The sequence below is a fragment of the Oreochromis aureus genome, linkage group 22 (assembly GCF_013358895.1).
Source record: "Oreochromis aureus strain Israel breed Guangdong linkage group 22, ZZ_aureus, whole genome shotgun sequence".
Classification (NCBI taxonomy): Eukaryota; Metazoa; Chordata; class Actinopteri; order Cichliformes; family Cichlidae; genus Oreochromis; species Oreochromis aureus.
In genome coordinates, this window is record NC_052962.1 from 33,559,389 (window position 1) to 33,574,689 (window position 15,301).

The 15,301-nt window shown below is 41.3% G+C and overlaps 1 protein-coding gene across 1 annotated transcript in view; it reads right to left on the reverse strand.

Annotated features, from left to right (window-relative positions):
• Window positions 1-5,193: 5,193 nt before the first annotated feature.
• Window positions 5,194-15,301, reverse strand: part of LOC120435923 (major histocompatibility complex class I-related gene protein-like) — a 36,516-nt gene continuing 26,408 nt past the window's right edge. Inside the window, exons 6-8 of the mRNA XM_039606116.1 lie at window positions 7,501-7,577; window positions 5,870-5,992; window positions 5,194-5,658 (exon numbers count right to left, since the gene is read on the reverse strand). Of these exons, the coding sequence (XP_039462050.1) occupies window positions 5,606-5,658; window positions 5,870-5,992; window positions 7,501-7,577 (253 nt within the window). The 3' untranslated portion in view covers window positions 5,194-5,605. The remainder of the gene's footprint in view (window positions 5,659-5,869; window positions 5,993-7,500; window positions 7,578-15,301) is intronic.

Sequence of the window (15,301 nt, forward strand, 5' to 3'; positions counted from 1 at the left end):
CCATTAAGCTGCGAAAGCTTGAGCTGGAGTCTCAGGCTCAAGCCTCATCTGTCTCTGCTGATAATTCCGTCCCACCTCCTCGTCCACTTCTGCTTTTAAAATCGATAAGTGCATTTCTTTAGTGCCCACTTTTAGAGAAACTGAGGTTGATACATACTTTGCAGCATTTGAACGTATCGCTGGGGCGTTGCAGTGGCCTAGTGATATTTGGCCTCTTTTGTTACAGTGCAAACTGTCCGGCAAAGCCCAAGAGGTGGTGGCTGCGCTTTCTTTAAAGGACAGTTTAGATTACTCGTGTGTCAAAACAGCTGTTTTGCAGGCATATGAGTTAGTCCCAAGCCTATAGGCAGAGGTTTCGCCTGCAAAAGAAATTGCCAACCCAAACTTATGTGGAGTTTGCTAGAGAAAAGGGATTCTCTTTGATAAGTGGTGTGTTGCTTCAAAAGCGAGCGACTATGACGCTCTGCTTGTAATTAGATTTGTTAGAGGATTTTAAGAAATGCATTCCTGAGCGTATTGTGCTATATTTAAATGAACAGAAAGTGACGCCACCGCATCTGCTGCTGTTCTTGCTGATGAATTCGTGCTCACTCATAAAGCCTCGCTTTACTGGCAGTGAGAAGCCACGGGTTAGCACTGTGCAACAGCCCCACAGGGCTAAAGTGTCTGGGTCCAGGGAAAACCGTGAATGTTTTTACTGTCACAAAACTGGCCATGTGATTGCTGACTGTTTAGCCTTAAAACGCAAAACGTCAAATGCTCAGCAACCCAAAGGGGTGGGTTTTGTAAAAGCTGTGGCCCGTAATGAGGTCCATGGTTGTGGTGGTAAGGTGCCGGACCCCTGTTTTGAACCATTCATTTTTGATGGCTCAGTATCGCTAACGGACAATCCATGTGAGTTAAAACCTGTGCGTATTTTAAGGGACACTGGAGGTTCTCAAACTGTCATCCTCTCGAGTGTTTTACCTTTTTCTGCTGAAAGTGAATGTGGTTTTAATTCTGTTCTACAGGGGATAGAAATGGGTTACGCTCCCAGACCTGTTCACAGAGTTTTTATAAAATCAAAACTTGTAACAGGAGTTTTCCCTGTTGCTGTTTGCCCGGCCTTGCCAATAGAGGGTGTGGCCATGTTGTTGGGCAATGATATTGCAGGAGGGTTAGTGCTCCCTCGTCTGGAGGTTTTAGACAACCCCCTGAATCAGAAGATTTCTGATGTTTCCGTGCACCCTGGGTTGTATCCAGCCTGTGTGATTACTCGAGCACAAGCTCGTAAAGATACTGATGTTGCCCTCTCTGATTCGGTGTTGATGTCCTCATTTTCAGAGGAGAATGATGTACCAACTACCAGAAACAATGTTCTGTCACCCCCGGACTCAGTGAAACTTGAGGAGCCTGATCCATTTCCAAAGGTCTCTTCGCTACCTTCGACTAGAGAGCAGCTGTCAGCAGCTCAATTAGCAGATGAAACACTGCAGAGCTGTTTCAAACATACGGTAAGTGCTGAGCAAGTCAATAAAGAGCAACAAGCCTATTTTGTAGAACATGATGTTCTGATGCGTCAGTGGTCTCCACCAGGTGCAGAAGGTGCAGAATGGAGTAAAGTCAAGCAGATTGTCGTGCCCTCTGTGTACCGGCAGAAAATCCTGGCTCTTGCCCATGAAAGCCAGTGGTCAGGACACTTGGGCATCACAAAAACATACCAGCTACTATTAAAACATTTCTTTTGACCTGGTATGAAGCGTGATGTTTCTAAATTTTGCCGCAGTTGCCATGTGTGCCAGATTGCAGGTAAACCTAACCAGGTCATACCCCCAGCTCCGTTGTGTCCCATTCCTGTAGTGGATCAGCCATTTGACCATGTCATAGTAGACTGTGTGGGTCCACTACCTAGAACAAAATCAGGAAAGCAATACCTTCTCACGATCATGTGTGCAGCTACCCGTTTTCCCGAGGCTGTCCCATTACATAAAGTTACAGCAAAATCAGTTGTTAAGGCGCTGACCACATTCTTTTCAGTGTTTGGCCTCCCAAAGGTCATACAGACTGACCAGGGCTCAAACTTTCAGTCTAGATTATTCAAACAAGTGGCTAGCACTCTAGGTGTCAAGCATGTCGTGTCCTCTGCTTATCATCCTGAATCGCAAGGTGCGTTAGAGCGGTGGCATCAGACCTTAAAGGCGATGCTACGCAAATACTGCCTAAAGTCTGAAAAGAGCTGGGATGAGGGTGTTCCATTTGTGTTATTTGCTGCCCGTGAGGCTGTTCAGGAGTCACTTGGTTTTAGTCCTTCTGAGCTGGTATTTGGCCATAGGCCACGCGGACCCCTCAAGGCTCTGAAGGAGGCATTCTTGAGCCCACATGGGGTTTCCAAAGTAAATGTAAGCAGGTATGTAAAACACTTCCGTGAGCGTTTGAACCAAGCCAACGCTCTGGCTAAACAGCACCTTGCTGTTTCACAGGGAAAGATGAAACGCCATTATGATAAGGCTTCTGTTAAAAGAACCTTTCAGGTGGGTGACCAGGTTCTTGTGCTTTTGCCTGTTCCAGGCTCAGCCTTGTCTGCTAGGTATAGTGGCCCCTTTAAAGTCTGTGAAAAGAGAGGGGAGACTGATTATGTAATTTGCACTCCCGACCGCAGACGCAAAACACGCGTCTGCCACATAAACATGTTGAAATTATACCATCCTCGGTCAACACCAGAGCCTGTTGGGCTCTGTGCTCCTGTTGTAGCCTCAAGCCACCTTGAGGAAGGTGGAGTGGATGAGGTTGATGGGTTAAAGCTAAGTTATCCCACCTGTTCTAGACCCCGTCTGTCTAACTCAGAAATGCTGAAAGCGTTGCCAAGTCTGCTCGAGCATCTGTCTTTAGAGCAGCAAGAAGACATAACAGTCTTGGTTAATGAATACACCTGTTTGTTCGGGGATGTGCCAACTCTCACTACAGTGCTAGAGCATGATATTGATGTCCAGGGAGCTAAACCTATTAAGCAGCATCCTTATCGAGCCAGCCCCCATAAGCGCTTGCTCATGAAACAGGAGGCTGACTATCTGCTGCAACATGGCTTAGCAAAGCCCAGTCAAAGCCCCTGGAGCTCGCCTTGTATAGTGGAATCTAAGCCAGATGGCTCGCCCCATTTTATTACAGACTTCCGGAAGGTGAACTCTGTGACTGTGGCTGACTCACATCCTCTCCCAAGAATTGAGGATTGTGTGGACAGTATTGGGACTGCTCAGTACGTCACCAAGTTAGATCTTCTTAAAGGTTACTGGCAGGTCCCTTTAACTGAACGTGCCTCTAACATCTCTGCCTTTGTTACGCCTGATGATTTTCTACAATACACAGTCATGGCGTTCGGCATGTGTAACGCTCCTGCCACCTTCCAGAGGCTGGTAAATAAAGTCCTCCGTGGCCTGTCCAACTGCAGTGCCTACCTAGATGATCTAGTAATTTACACTGAAACATGGCAAGATCATTTGGAAACTTTACGCCAGGTATTTCACCGTTTGGCTCAAGCTACGCTAACTCTCAACTTAGCTAAGTGTGAGTTTGCCAAAGCTACAGTGACGCATTTAGGCAGGGAGGTGGGACATGGACAGGTCCGCCCATTGATGCCAAAGTGGCAGTGATTAAAGAATTTCCCACACCTACCACCAGGCGTGAGTTGCGTGAGTTTCTAGGGATGGTGGGCTACTACAGAAACTTTTGTAAAAATTTCTCCTCTGTAGTCAAGCCATTGACTGACCTACTCAGCCCAAAGGTTGAGTTTATATGGTCAAGTGAGTGTCAAGATGCTTTTGAGAGTGCGAAGCCCTCCTCTGCCACACTCCTGTGTTAGCTGCACCTGATTTGACGCGATCATTCAAACTTGAGGTTGATGCCAGTGCTGTCGGGGCTGGGGCAGTACTGTTGCAAGAAGACCTGCAGGGTTTGGACCACCCGTTTGTTACTTTTCCCGCAGGTTCAATAAAAATCAGTTAAACTACTCCACCATTGAAAAGGAGACCCTGGCTTTGTTGTTGGCTCTTCAGCACTTTCACGTATACCTGGGGTCCAGCATGTTACCTCTTGTTGTGTACACCGACCACAACCCACTCGTGTTCCTTGCTCGACATGTTTAATCATAACCAGCGCCTTATGCGCTGGGCTCTGTTGTTGCAGGAATACAACTTAAGTATTCACCACAAAAAGGGGTCTGAAAATGTTTTAGCTGATGGTCTGTCCCGGTTGTAAACATGTTTTGCTATGTTTGTTCTTTGTTTTTGTTCACTCTAATGTCTGCTTCTGCCCAACATAGTTGGTATTTTAAGGGGAAGGGTGTTACGGCCTCTGGCCTCAGGTGGCCCCGCCTTCCTCTATGGAAAACAAAGTGTTCCAGGACTCACGGGGATTGGCTGGCCCGGACCTATGCCCGCCCCAACTTCATGCAGATCAGAGTGTGCCAGACCACTCACACCATTGGCTGCTGCAGGAGCCTTGAACACAACGGACCAATGACACGGCTGCCTGCATTTACCGGGGAATATAAAAGGCTGAGGATCCTTCATTCGGAGGGGGACTTGTTGATTTGAACAGACTGTGCAGATTGTCCCTCCTGCCTTTGCCTTTGCCCTGCTGCCCTTTTGAGTCTTTGTTTTGGGGTAGGGTTAGGGTTAGTATTAATAAACCTTGTGTTTTTCTTTTTATCTAACCCCCTGGTCTCTGGGCTCATTTATGTTACATCCACTGTCACCTAGCAGAGCCGGGTCGTAACAGATATTATTATCATTAGCCCTCAGTGTCTCGAGGATACCAATGAGGTGCTCATGACCATCACAAACAGGAGAGCTGATAAATATCATATCTACTTCAAAATGGATATCAATAAGTTAAAGAGTAAGAATAACAGCGGATTTTGACTTGTGCAGAAAAAGCACAAATGGCTCACGGCAACAAATTCTTCGCCCTCATCGCTACATTAAACATTTCAAATCTGAATCTGACTCTTCAGTTTTTCAGCTCTGCTTAAACCGTTAAACAGGATGAAGATGTTAATGACACCTCTTTTCCAGTATCTGTAATTTAAAATACTGTATATATTATGTCGAGGTAGTTTGTTACAGTTACAAGTATGTAGTGTCTTTTTTTCACTTTAGACGGATGTGATACAGCAATCAGTGAAAGTTGTCCAGAGGATGCTCCGATGAACACTCTCAGTACCATCATCCAAAAACCAGCTGAGGGGTTTAGATGATGAGACTTGGAGAATCAATCCCGACCAAGACTGTTCTGACAGTACAAAGTAAGCCATCACCTTATTCATGTATTTTTATATATAATATAAAATATGTTTTACAGCGGCTCTTGATATGTGAATACAAATGTGCAAATCTGAGGAAAATTTTTAACATTTTTAACAATAAGCTGAAACATAAAAAATAGATTTTACTTGAATGTCAACAGGATTCTTTCACATATTAAAAAAATATACTTCCTACAAATGATTACAAAATGCAAAAGAAGAATTCAAAAAAAGAAAGCTTTTTAAACAACATGCATATAATACTGCTTTGAAACTTTTTCCTGGGATTTTTACTGTTTAAAAGTGAAGAAATCTCTGAGTGCAGGTTTATGTGGTCTCTGGATTCAGTCTCTCAGAGAGTTCAGAGAGGTTGTTAGGAGCTGTGAAATGCAAAACACACTGTTAGTCCTCTGATCCTGGACTGGACGTTATCTACAAAATAACCGAAAACAATTGGTACTGTATGAATTTAATTTTTCTTCACAGACACCTCAGAGCAAAGAAAGGACCGAGTCTTGTATTATCGCTTCCTTCCTGTTTTAGTGTACTATTAGCTTCAGTTTTCCACTCTTTGTAAAAATACCAGCTCACCTCCTTTAGAGCTCTCACGTTTCTTCTTTTTGTAAACAACAAATCCAACTGCAGCAACGAGGATGAGAAGAACAAGAACAACCACAGCAGCAGTGACGGGGATCTTCGTGTCAGCACGCCTTTCTGCTCAGTAAAACATGAGCAAAACATAATTAGATCATAATTTATATACAGTACATCCTTCCTCCTATGACACAGAGTATTCATGCAATACTGTAATCTCTATGGTGTTACATATATGTGAGTATGTGTGTCTGCAGAAGTATATGTATATAATATATATGTGCAAGTATATAGTATAATTATAATATATAACAGTAATGTGAATTTGAAATAGAGTGAGATATTCCTATCATCAGCCCAGGGATTTGAAAAAAGGCACTTAGTTGCTAAATAAATGTAAATTTCAGGTTCATTATCCACATATTTGGTGCTGCCTCTTTTGGCCTGTGGAGCCAGTGAAATTGCACAAATCTGGGTGGAAGTATAATAGCTAAGGCAGGGTGCCAGTTTTTTTCTTTGCATCTTATTATACCATCCCTGACTAAGTCTAAGGAGCTTGGAAAGAAAAGTGTCTGAACTTCTTTAGGTTGCTTGAAGACGTTTCACCTCTCATCCGAGAAGCTTCTTCAGTTCTAGGGACAAATGGTGGAGAGTCCCAGATTTAAACCCTGTGGGAGTATCCCCACAAAGAGGGACAAAAGGACCCCCTGATGATCGTCTACGGGTGATCTCCTTGGGCAAGACACTTCACCCGTTGCCTACTGGTGGTGGTCAGAGGGCCCGGTGGCGCCAGTGTCCGGCAGCCTCGCCTCTGTCAGTGCGCCCCAGGATGGCTGTGGCTACGACGTAGCTTGCCGTCACGTGTGTGTGAATGGGTGAATGACTGGATAGTAAAGCGCTATATAAATACAGGCCATTTACCATTTACCTAATCACATCAGCCTCACATGAGCCAAGGTGTGAAAGCGGGTGTGGGTCACAATCAGCCAGGGTTTTGGGTGGATAGCCCCACTATCATGTGATTTCCTGAGGTCAGATGGCCCAGGGTGTGAGTGGGCGTTAAGGCATCTGGGAAGGGATCTTAAAACTGGATTATAGATAGCAGACAGTTGGTGTCATAAGCCACTGCCTCTGTTCAAAGATGGTCGCTCACAGTGGACATAAATGGCTTCTTTCACTCCTCTTTCAAACCATCTGTCCTCTCTGTCCTAAATGTGAACATTGGCATCCTTTATCAAAGGACAAAGGTCCTTTTATAAAGAGGATAAAGAGGTCCTTTGATAAAGGACAAAGGTCCTTTGATAAAGACCTTTGTCCTTTATGAAAGCACAACGGTCTGGGACTCTCCACCATAAATCTGGGACTCCCCACCATTTGACCCTAGAACTGAAAAAGCTTCTCGGATGAGAGGTGAAACGTCTTCAAGCAACCTAAAGAAGTTCAGACACTTTTCTTTCAAAGCTCCCTAGACTACGATGACCTGGATGACTGAGAACCTTCACAGACACATCCCTGACTAACTTTTCCTCCAGTCAATAAACAGTAATGATATTTTTTATTATTTTGAGAGCACAAAAACATCAGAGCACTGTCTTTCTCACTTTCATCATTGCTAATTTTATTTTTACCCCAATTGGTCCTGATGGTTGATTTGTTTAGTGTGGTGACGGTGTTGTTCTCCACACCAGAGAACTGGAACACACAGCTGTAGCTCGTCCAGTCTTCAGATGGCACTGATGAAGTGTTCATGTTAACACTCAACTGGAAGGTCCCGTCATGGTTGTGGAGAATCTCTCCTTTCTCCACATGGTCATGGATCTCCATCTTTCTTCCAGAACATCATGGCTGTATTAGGATAGAAACCTGTAGCGTGGCAGGTGACTAGAGAGAAGGGAGTCTTCTGGAGGAGAGACACTGTGGGAACCACTGCAGAGAAAGATGTATTTAAAAAAAGACTTAATAAATCTTTGTAAATTAATCATGTTCCACAATTTGATTTGAAGTTTGTGAATCTTATAACTCAAGAAGGAAGTCACTTCAGATTTTTATCAAATATTTTCTTCATCCAGTCCTGTCTTGGTTCCAGTGTCTTGCTGTTTCTGTCACAGTATACTGTCTGAATGCCATCGATCACTATAACACCCATAAACTCTGAGATATTTGGGTCTTCATAGGATCCAGTGAAGAAACTATTTAGTGAGTGTTTTGCTGTGGAAAGAACATTTCTAGTATAAGCAAATAGTTAAATTAAACATAACTATTATCAGAAATGTTTCCTTGAGTATAATTCAGCAGATTCGTACAAAAGCTTAATTACAAGAGATTACATTAGAGTAATCCAACTCTGTGAGTGTGATCAATTAAAAAAAAAAACCTCATCTAGTAGGTGCCTTGAAAGCATCCTGGTCAGATACCCAAACCAACTAAACTGAGTCCTTTTAATGTGGAGGAAACCCACCTTCTCTACTCTGAACCCCTCCCATACTTCCAAGCTCTATTTCTAAGCCACCCTTTCAAGACACCTCGTTTCCACCATTCTATTTATGATCTCGTTCTTTCGGTCACTATACCCAGAGCTGACCATGGGTGAGAGTGGGAACATAGATCAACCATTTAATTAAAAGCTTCACTTTCATGCTCAGGTCTCTCTGCACCACAATAAATCGGCACAGGGTCTGTCAGTGTCCCGCTCCAGTGTCTCTTCGCTCTTGAAAAAGACAGTGAGACACTTGAACTTCTCCACTTTGGGCAGTAATTCATTCTCAAACCTGAGTGGACATCCTTTTGAAACTTAAGACCATGGTCTGAGACTTTAAGGTGCCACGTCTTATCTCAGCTACTTCAAATTTGATTGCAAGCCATCCCAGTATTAGTTGTAGGTCATCGCTCAATGAAACCAACTAAACCACATCATCTCCAAAAAGCAAAGACAAGATTCTGAGGCCAATCATCCAGACACAGTCTGCCCTTAGGTTACACTTAGAAAATGTTTTTTCCATTTTTTACAATAAAAATACTGCAAAACATTTTGAAGATGGACTATTTGGACTTGTGAATATGTAAACTGGAAATAACACAGAGATGAAATATGTGCCAGTAATCGAACAACAAATTTAGGAAAGTCATTTAAAAACATATTCAGTTGTTAGAAAACTTTGTCAGTGTGCATCTGATATAAAACCTAGAACATTTATAACTTTGCAGATTTTATGATGTAAATATGTCAAAATATTTTTTTCCCATCAGTAAGAGTTGTGGTTACAATAAAATTGAAACTAAAAACCATGAATGAAAAAACATGGAATTCTATATTATTCTTATCATTTCAGAAAAGATTTAACTGTTTTAATCTGAAAATGAACCACCACAGAAGAAGAGAAGCCACAAAACTAAAGTGAAAATACCTTTTTAAAATGATTCAGTGTATTTAATTTAAATAATTATTAATAGCTCAGTTTCTTTCTGCTGCTATCTGCTAAAACACGTTCTTGCTTGTCTGTACAGTCTGTACAGATACTACCTGTTTAACCCAGAGAATTTTTACTGCTCGGTGGCACATTTTACTGTATTTACTAAGAACAATCTTGTAACGCAAATTCATACGTAAAATATTTATAATAATGAATTATGATCTTACTTGCAGATGCCGTGTCACTGAGAAAAAGCAGAATCATTATCCTTATCATGTTTAGACCTCTTGAATCAAACTGAAAAAGTGAGAGACGAGTCAGGGGGTTTTACAGGTTTGTCAGTATGAAAGTATTTCCTGGTCTGTTACACATTCTGAGTATTTGAGGCATCTTAAACTCCGACACCCTTCAGTTGAATTTTGACAAACAATCTGAGCTGTGCCAAGCTAGTGCCACAAATATAAAACTTTCAGCTCCATGGCTACAGGAATCATCACAGCATCACAGCAGCTCTGCATGTTTGATTTGGCAGACTCTCACACCAGATGCCTTTTTGACAGAACTATAAAAGGAATTCGACTCGATAGCTGGAAACAATGCAGTGCCCTTTTACTTACTAAGCAAACAGGTTAACCACTACACCACTGAAGGTACGAGGATCCAATAAATATTCCTGTTTAAACTGTACAGTCAGTTGTCTTCTGAAGCTTTCTGCTTGTCTGATGCTAAAGTCCAGAGCACATCATATTACACAGAATTTGACACACCGCACATGATGCAACACCTCATCTCTGTAACTTTTTATAGGCAATGAAAGTGAAATAATGAATGAAACACTGTTAAAAATCATTAACTACAACCTACTCCAACCAGACTGATAAACAGTTATTGTTTATTATTCCACAAATAACTGTGGTAGTCTAGAGGTAAAGAAGGTATTAATTTAAATAATAAAAAGTTATTATTCATTTCCAAAATTGATATTACAACCTGACCTGAGTTTTTCCACAATATATTCATGTTGACTCTCCAAGCAGAGCAATTTGATAAGAGAATTGGAATCGCTACATTCTTATCAATTGCCATCCCTAGAGATGACTCTCAAAATGGAACCAATGAGAACCCAGTAAGAACTGAAAAGAGAATTGATAAGGAATCGAATCGATAATTAATATTGATAATGGAATTGTAACTGCTAAATTCTTATCAATTCCCATCACGAATCTTTATACAATCGTTCCAAGAGCTTGGTCCGCATAGCCGGCAATAAGACTTGTTTTGCCAGACTTGTTTCCGGTGGGCATTTGACTTTCTAGGCAAAGCTAAGTGGATTAAGGCTTCCACTTGGACAGTCTCAGAATCTCATCTCTGCTTCAGATGATGTGGTTCTTTTGGCTTTATGAGGCAGTGGCCTCCAGCTCGCACTGGAGCGGTTTGCAGAAAGTGTGAAACGACAAGACTGAGAATTGGCACCTCCAAGTCTGAGGCCATAGTCCTCACCTGGAAAAGGTTGGAGTGCCCATTCCAGGGATGAATTTTTGCCCAAGTAGAGGAGTTTAAGTATCTCGGGACAGGGGAGTGATATACCCATCGTCTCACATCTTTCTTATTTTGATTTGTGTATATTTCACCTCTAGAGTGTCTCTCAGCGGAGGAATAGAGGAAAGAAAGAAGAAAAAAATTGTACTGAAAGATTCATTACCAAATTCAAGGTCTATTATCACCGGCCACTTTACATCTATTCAACTGCTTATTAACACAAATATGTAATCAGCCAATCAGCCATTAGCAGCAATTTAGTGTATTTAGGGATTTAGCTAGGCAGGTATGACATGACAATACTATAAGCCAGGCTACACAAAGGTGGGACATTTTTCAGTTTTAAATGGGGGGAAACATCTTGAAAATGTGAACATGCATGCATTTACAAATCATTAGTTAATAGTTAATCATTATGTTTAATGAGGATTAAACAAAAATAAAAACATAATTTTCAAAAATTTGAAATCAAATGTATTGGTGGTCACAATAGCACCCTCTCTCTGACTCAAAAATAGTCCTTGTGTCTAACTTTAATTTAACCAGGAGAGGGAAGTGTTGCTTTCTTTTTGCGTGATTTACATGTGTTTTTGTTGTTGTACAATATCAACCACCTGGGATCCCAACATTCTTAAATCCACTCCAAATGTAATGACCTTTCAAATAAAGCTGAGCTCCGTGTATTGCTGAGTTCTAAATTTCCCTGTTAGACTAAAAATAAATAAAATAAATGTCTTTTTTTAATTGGGCTATACATTTTGCATATACAAAATATCATTTGAACTCTTTTAAATCCTATTAACTACAATCTGTCTGAGTGAGAAATCTAAAAAAAATTTAAAATCAATTTCAGTTAATCTGAAGTCATGTACAAGTCATTGTAGTTAAAATAATTACACATAACTTACAGACATGGACAAAATTTTTGGTACCCTTCAGTCAATGAAAGAAAAACTCACAATGAACAAGGAACACGAGACTCTTTCAAAGTAAAACATGAAACATCGAGATTAGACATGACACGAACTTGACAACATAACCACACAGACATGACACATGACCAATGTTCCCTCTAATTTTTCACGTGTCTGAGCGAACACACAAACTCCCTGAGCGATCCCTTGGACCACTGTGAGCGACATCAGACGTGTGCACTGTGGTCACGCCAGCATCGAATCCATCCAAGTTACATGGTTTATTAAAATAATCAAATTACAGCATTTACATTTATGTTAGACTACTTTTAATTAACTGCTTTAGTCCACTTACAATGAAAATTTTAAAAAATCTAGTCATTGACCTGTGCAGTGGCGTGTCTAGAAAATTTTTGTTGGGGGGGCCAGGTAGGGGCACAGATTTGGAGAAGGGTGGCAGATGTAATTGGCAGATAATGTTAAAAAAAAATTCTACCAACAGTTAACCATCATTCAATAACCCTGTAAACCTAATAACTGAATTTGCTTTTGACTCTTATTAGAATGAGGTTTTAACCACTACGGTGCAAAGTTTTTAGATACTGCGTTGATGAAGTACAAGAGATACAATCAGTGCTTTGTCAGTGTTTACTCAGCATTCAAGGACAGCAATATTTGCATAGTATTTTTACTGACATATAGGGCACATATGTTTTGGGCAAAACATTTTTGAATATTAAAATACAAACATTTTTAACATACAATTGCCAAATTAGCCAATGCAAAACTTTATCTGCCAATTAAAAAAAGAAGATAATCTTCTTACAAACTGGTGTTTGATTTTGAAATAGGAAAAAAGTGGGGAAACAAATGAAAAGAGTAACATTTGAATGAAACCTGAAAGCAAGTAAATACTTTCTATGCTGCCTTATGGTAAACTTTGGTAATATTGATGTATAAAGAACAACACTGGCTGATGATGAAATACAGTCAGCTGGCATGGTGACACTGCCAGTATTAACCTGCAGGGCTGGACTGGGACAAAAAATTGGGCATTTTGATCAGAGACCGCCCACCAGGTATTAAAGCCATAAAGCCTTTGAATGAAAACAACGCTGTTGTGACAGTGATGTACACTGTCTTGTTGGTATATGTATGATTTCTATCAATTTTACATCAGATAAAAACTTTGTTCGCAAGATTCAGATAATTATTTAATAAAACTAGATATTTTAAATGAGAATAAGTAAGAAAAGTATTTCTTTGTGCCCCCTTTCCTTGTTAATGCCCTACCTGGCCCCTGGCATAACTTTGCTAGATCCGCCCCTGCACAGTTACCAGCTGTCAGCTACATAGAAAAGGATGCTGGTGTTATTTGTCTCTCAGAAACAGTTCATAACTTCCCTTCAACTCATTCATGTCACCTAAAAGGTAAACCTGTTTCTCCATCACCTGTTCAGCTCTGATGATTCAGTAAGGACATCTCCTGGTTTCATCTGCATGTTTCCTCTCACCACATTTCCAAACTGATATCATGACCAGCAGCTTTTACAACTGTGGCTCCAGCAAACATCAGCTGATACTAGAAATTAATATTAAATAAATTCTAACAACAGCTGATCAAGCTTAAACGTGCTGCTGCTGTTTAGCGCGACATCCGCTGGTTTCTTTTCTGGTGCAAAGTGGGCGATAAACAAACAAGAGAAAAGCCGATCAGCTGATCATTGATCAGTTTCATGATTGAAGTAGCAACAGGAGAGGGAGGGGAGAGAATGAGAGAAGAAGAGGCAGCTGTGCAGGGTAAAGACACAGAATAACTCCAGCTTTGTGTCTTTTTCATTCTAGCTTAAGTTCGGGACAAACTGCGTCTCTTCTCAGCTCAATACCAAACGCGTAATATTGTCTCTGAATGAGGGACCATTCCATTTTTTAAGGAGCCGTTGGCAACTCTACAAACTAACCTTATGAATAAAATAAAGTTCAACATCAGTAACATCACAGCACCCACCCAGCTGTATATAAATTCCGTCATGCTAGCTAGTACGCAGTACAAGTTATTGTAACTGACTGTAAAAAGTCAGCACAACGAAAATAAACTCCACCTAAACTTGGTTTATATCTGACCCAGATAGACTGCAGGTCATAACTTCTTACCTGAAGTTCAGTTCACCTGACACTCGGACCGGCAGCTGCCTCGGGTCTCTCCTCCTCCTGCCTACCCTTCCCTCATCCACCTGCTAGCCGCCGTGGAAGCTCCGCCATGCTCGATGGCCAGTCCAGCTATGTTAAACTGTTAATCTTTCGCCAAAAACCTGTTTTCTGTGATGCTGTCTTTCATGCTTGGCTCTCCTACCTTTGCTAACATGATGCTCATAGCGCAGAAGCCGATGCTGCATTCACTTACACTCAGATATCTGAGCTTCACTGTGAAAACATAATCGTACATTTGATATTTCATTGGATTTTATTGTTTTGGCTTCGGGGTGGCACCTGGGGTGGCCAGTCTGGTTGGGGGGGTGGCCTGTGCCCCCCCAGGCCACCCCGCTGGACACGCCACAGGACCTGTGTAGTATGTTAACACTATTGGAAGTAAAAATAACTTGAACTCCAATTTCGAAAACACAACTTTCTTTTTTTAATTTTTTTTTTTTATAAAGCTCTGACTTGTATTATGAGTATGAGTCTGTGGTCTGGGAGAGAGTCCTGTAACTCTGTCTGCAAAATATAGTATATAATGACCAATGCTGAGCAATTAATTATATAGTTACTTCTTCAAAAAAGTAACTCAGTTTGGCAAACAACAAAGTTTTTTGCAGCTTTTTTTTAAATGCAGCCAAGGCGCTTTTTTTAAATTAACACTTCAAACTATTTACAGAACAATCAGCTGTTCTGCATCAAATCTGATGCCACACAAATTATTTGTGCCACTCCAAAAAATAATTTCTGTCCACTATGAGATAAAGGAGAACAAAAGCCTGATACCTGCAGGCCTGACAACAGGAGATGTATCACTCCTGTAACACCTGTAACATTCAGCAGTCGCCTCATTGTTCTGACACACACAACAAAACTATTGACTACACTACACACTAACTACACAAGATTTGCGCAAACGCCTCAAATCTCTCACATCTCAAAACACCGCCGTCACTCCTAAAACTTCCCCCCGTTTCTTAACAACTAGATGCCACGTTGCCATATCATGTTTTGATTGGTCGACATGATACTTTTTTGGACGAATAGGAGGGGTTTGTTTTTGCTCACAAGTGGAGAGGGCTTTATCCTTATAAAACGCCGTTTTTACCGTTTCTTCCCGCAGTAAACATAAACAACGATAGTATTCAGGAAGAAAAGCAAACATTGCATATATTTTTATCATAACTCTGGTTTTACGTGGCCTGTCAACACAATTTAGAAACTGGTATAAAGTCCACACTTTTTCCGTCAATTGTTCCGTCTGTCCTGCTCACACCTCCAATGGTTGTACACGTTGTCATTAATGTGGCTTCACTCCACATCAGCCAGGCCGCTTTGCCAGCTCAAACACCGGTGTCGGCACATAAGGA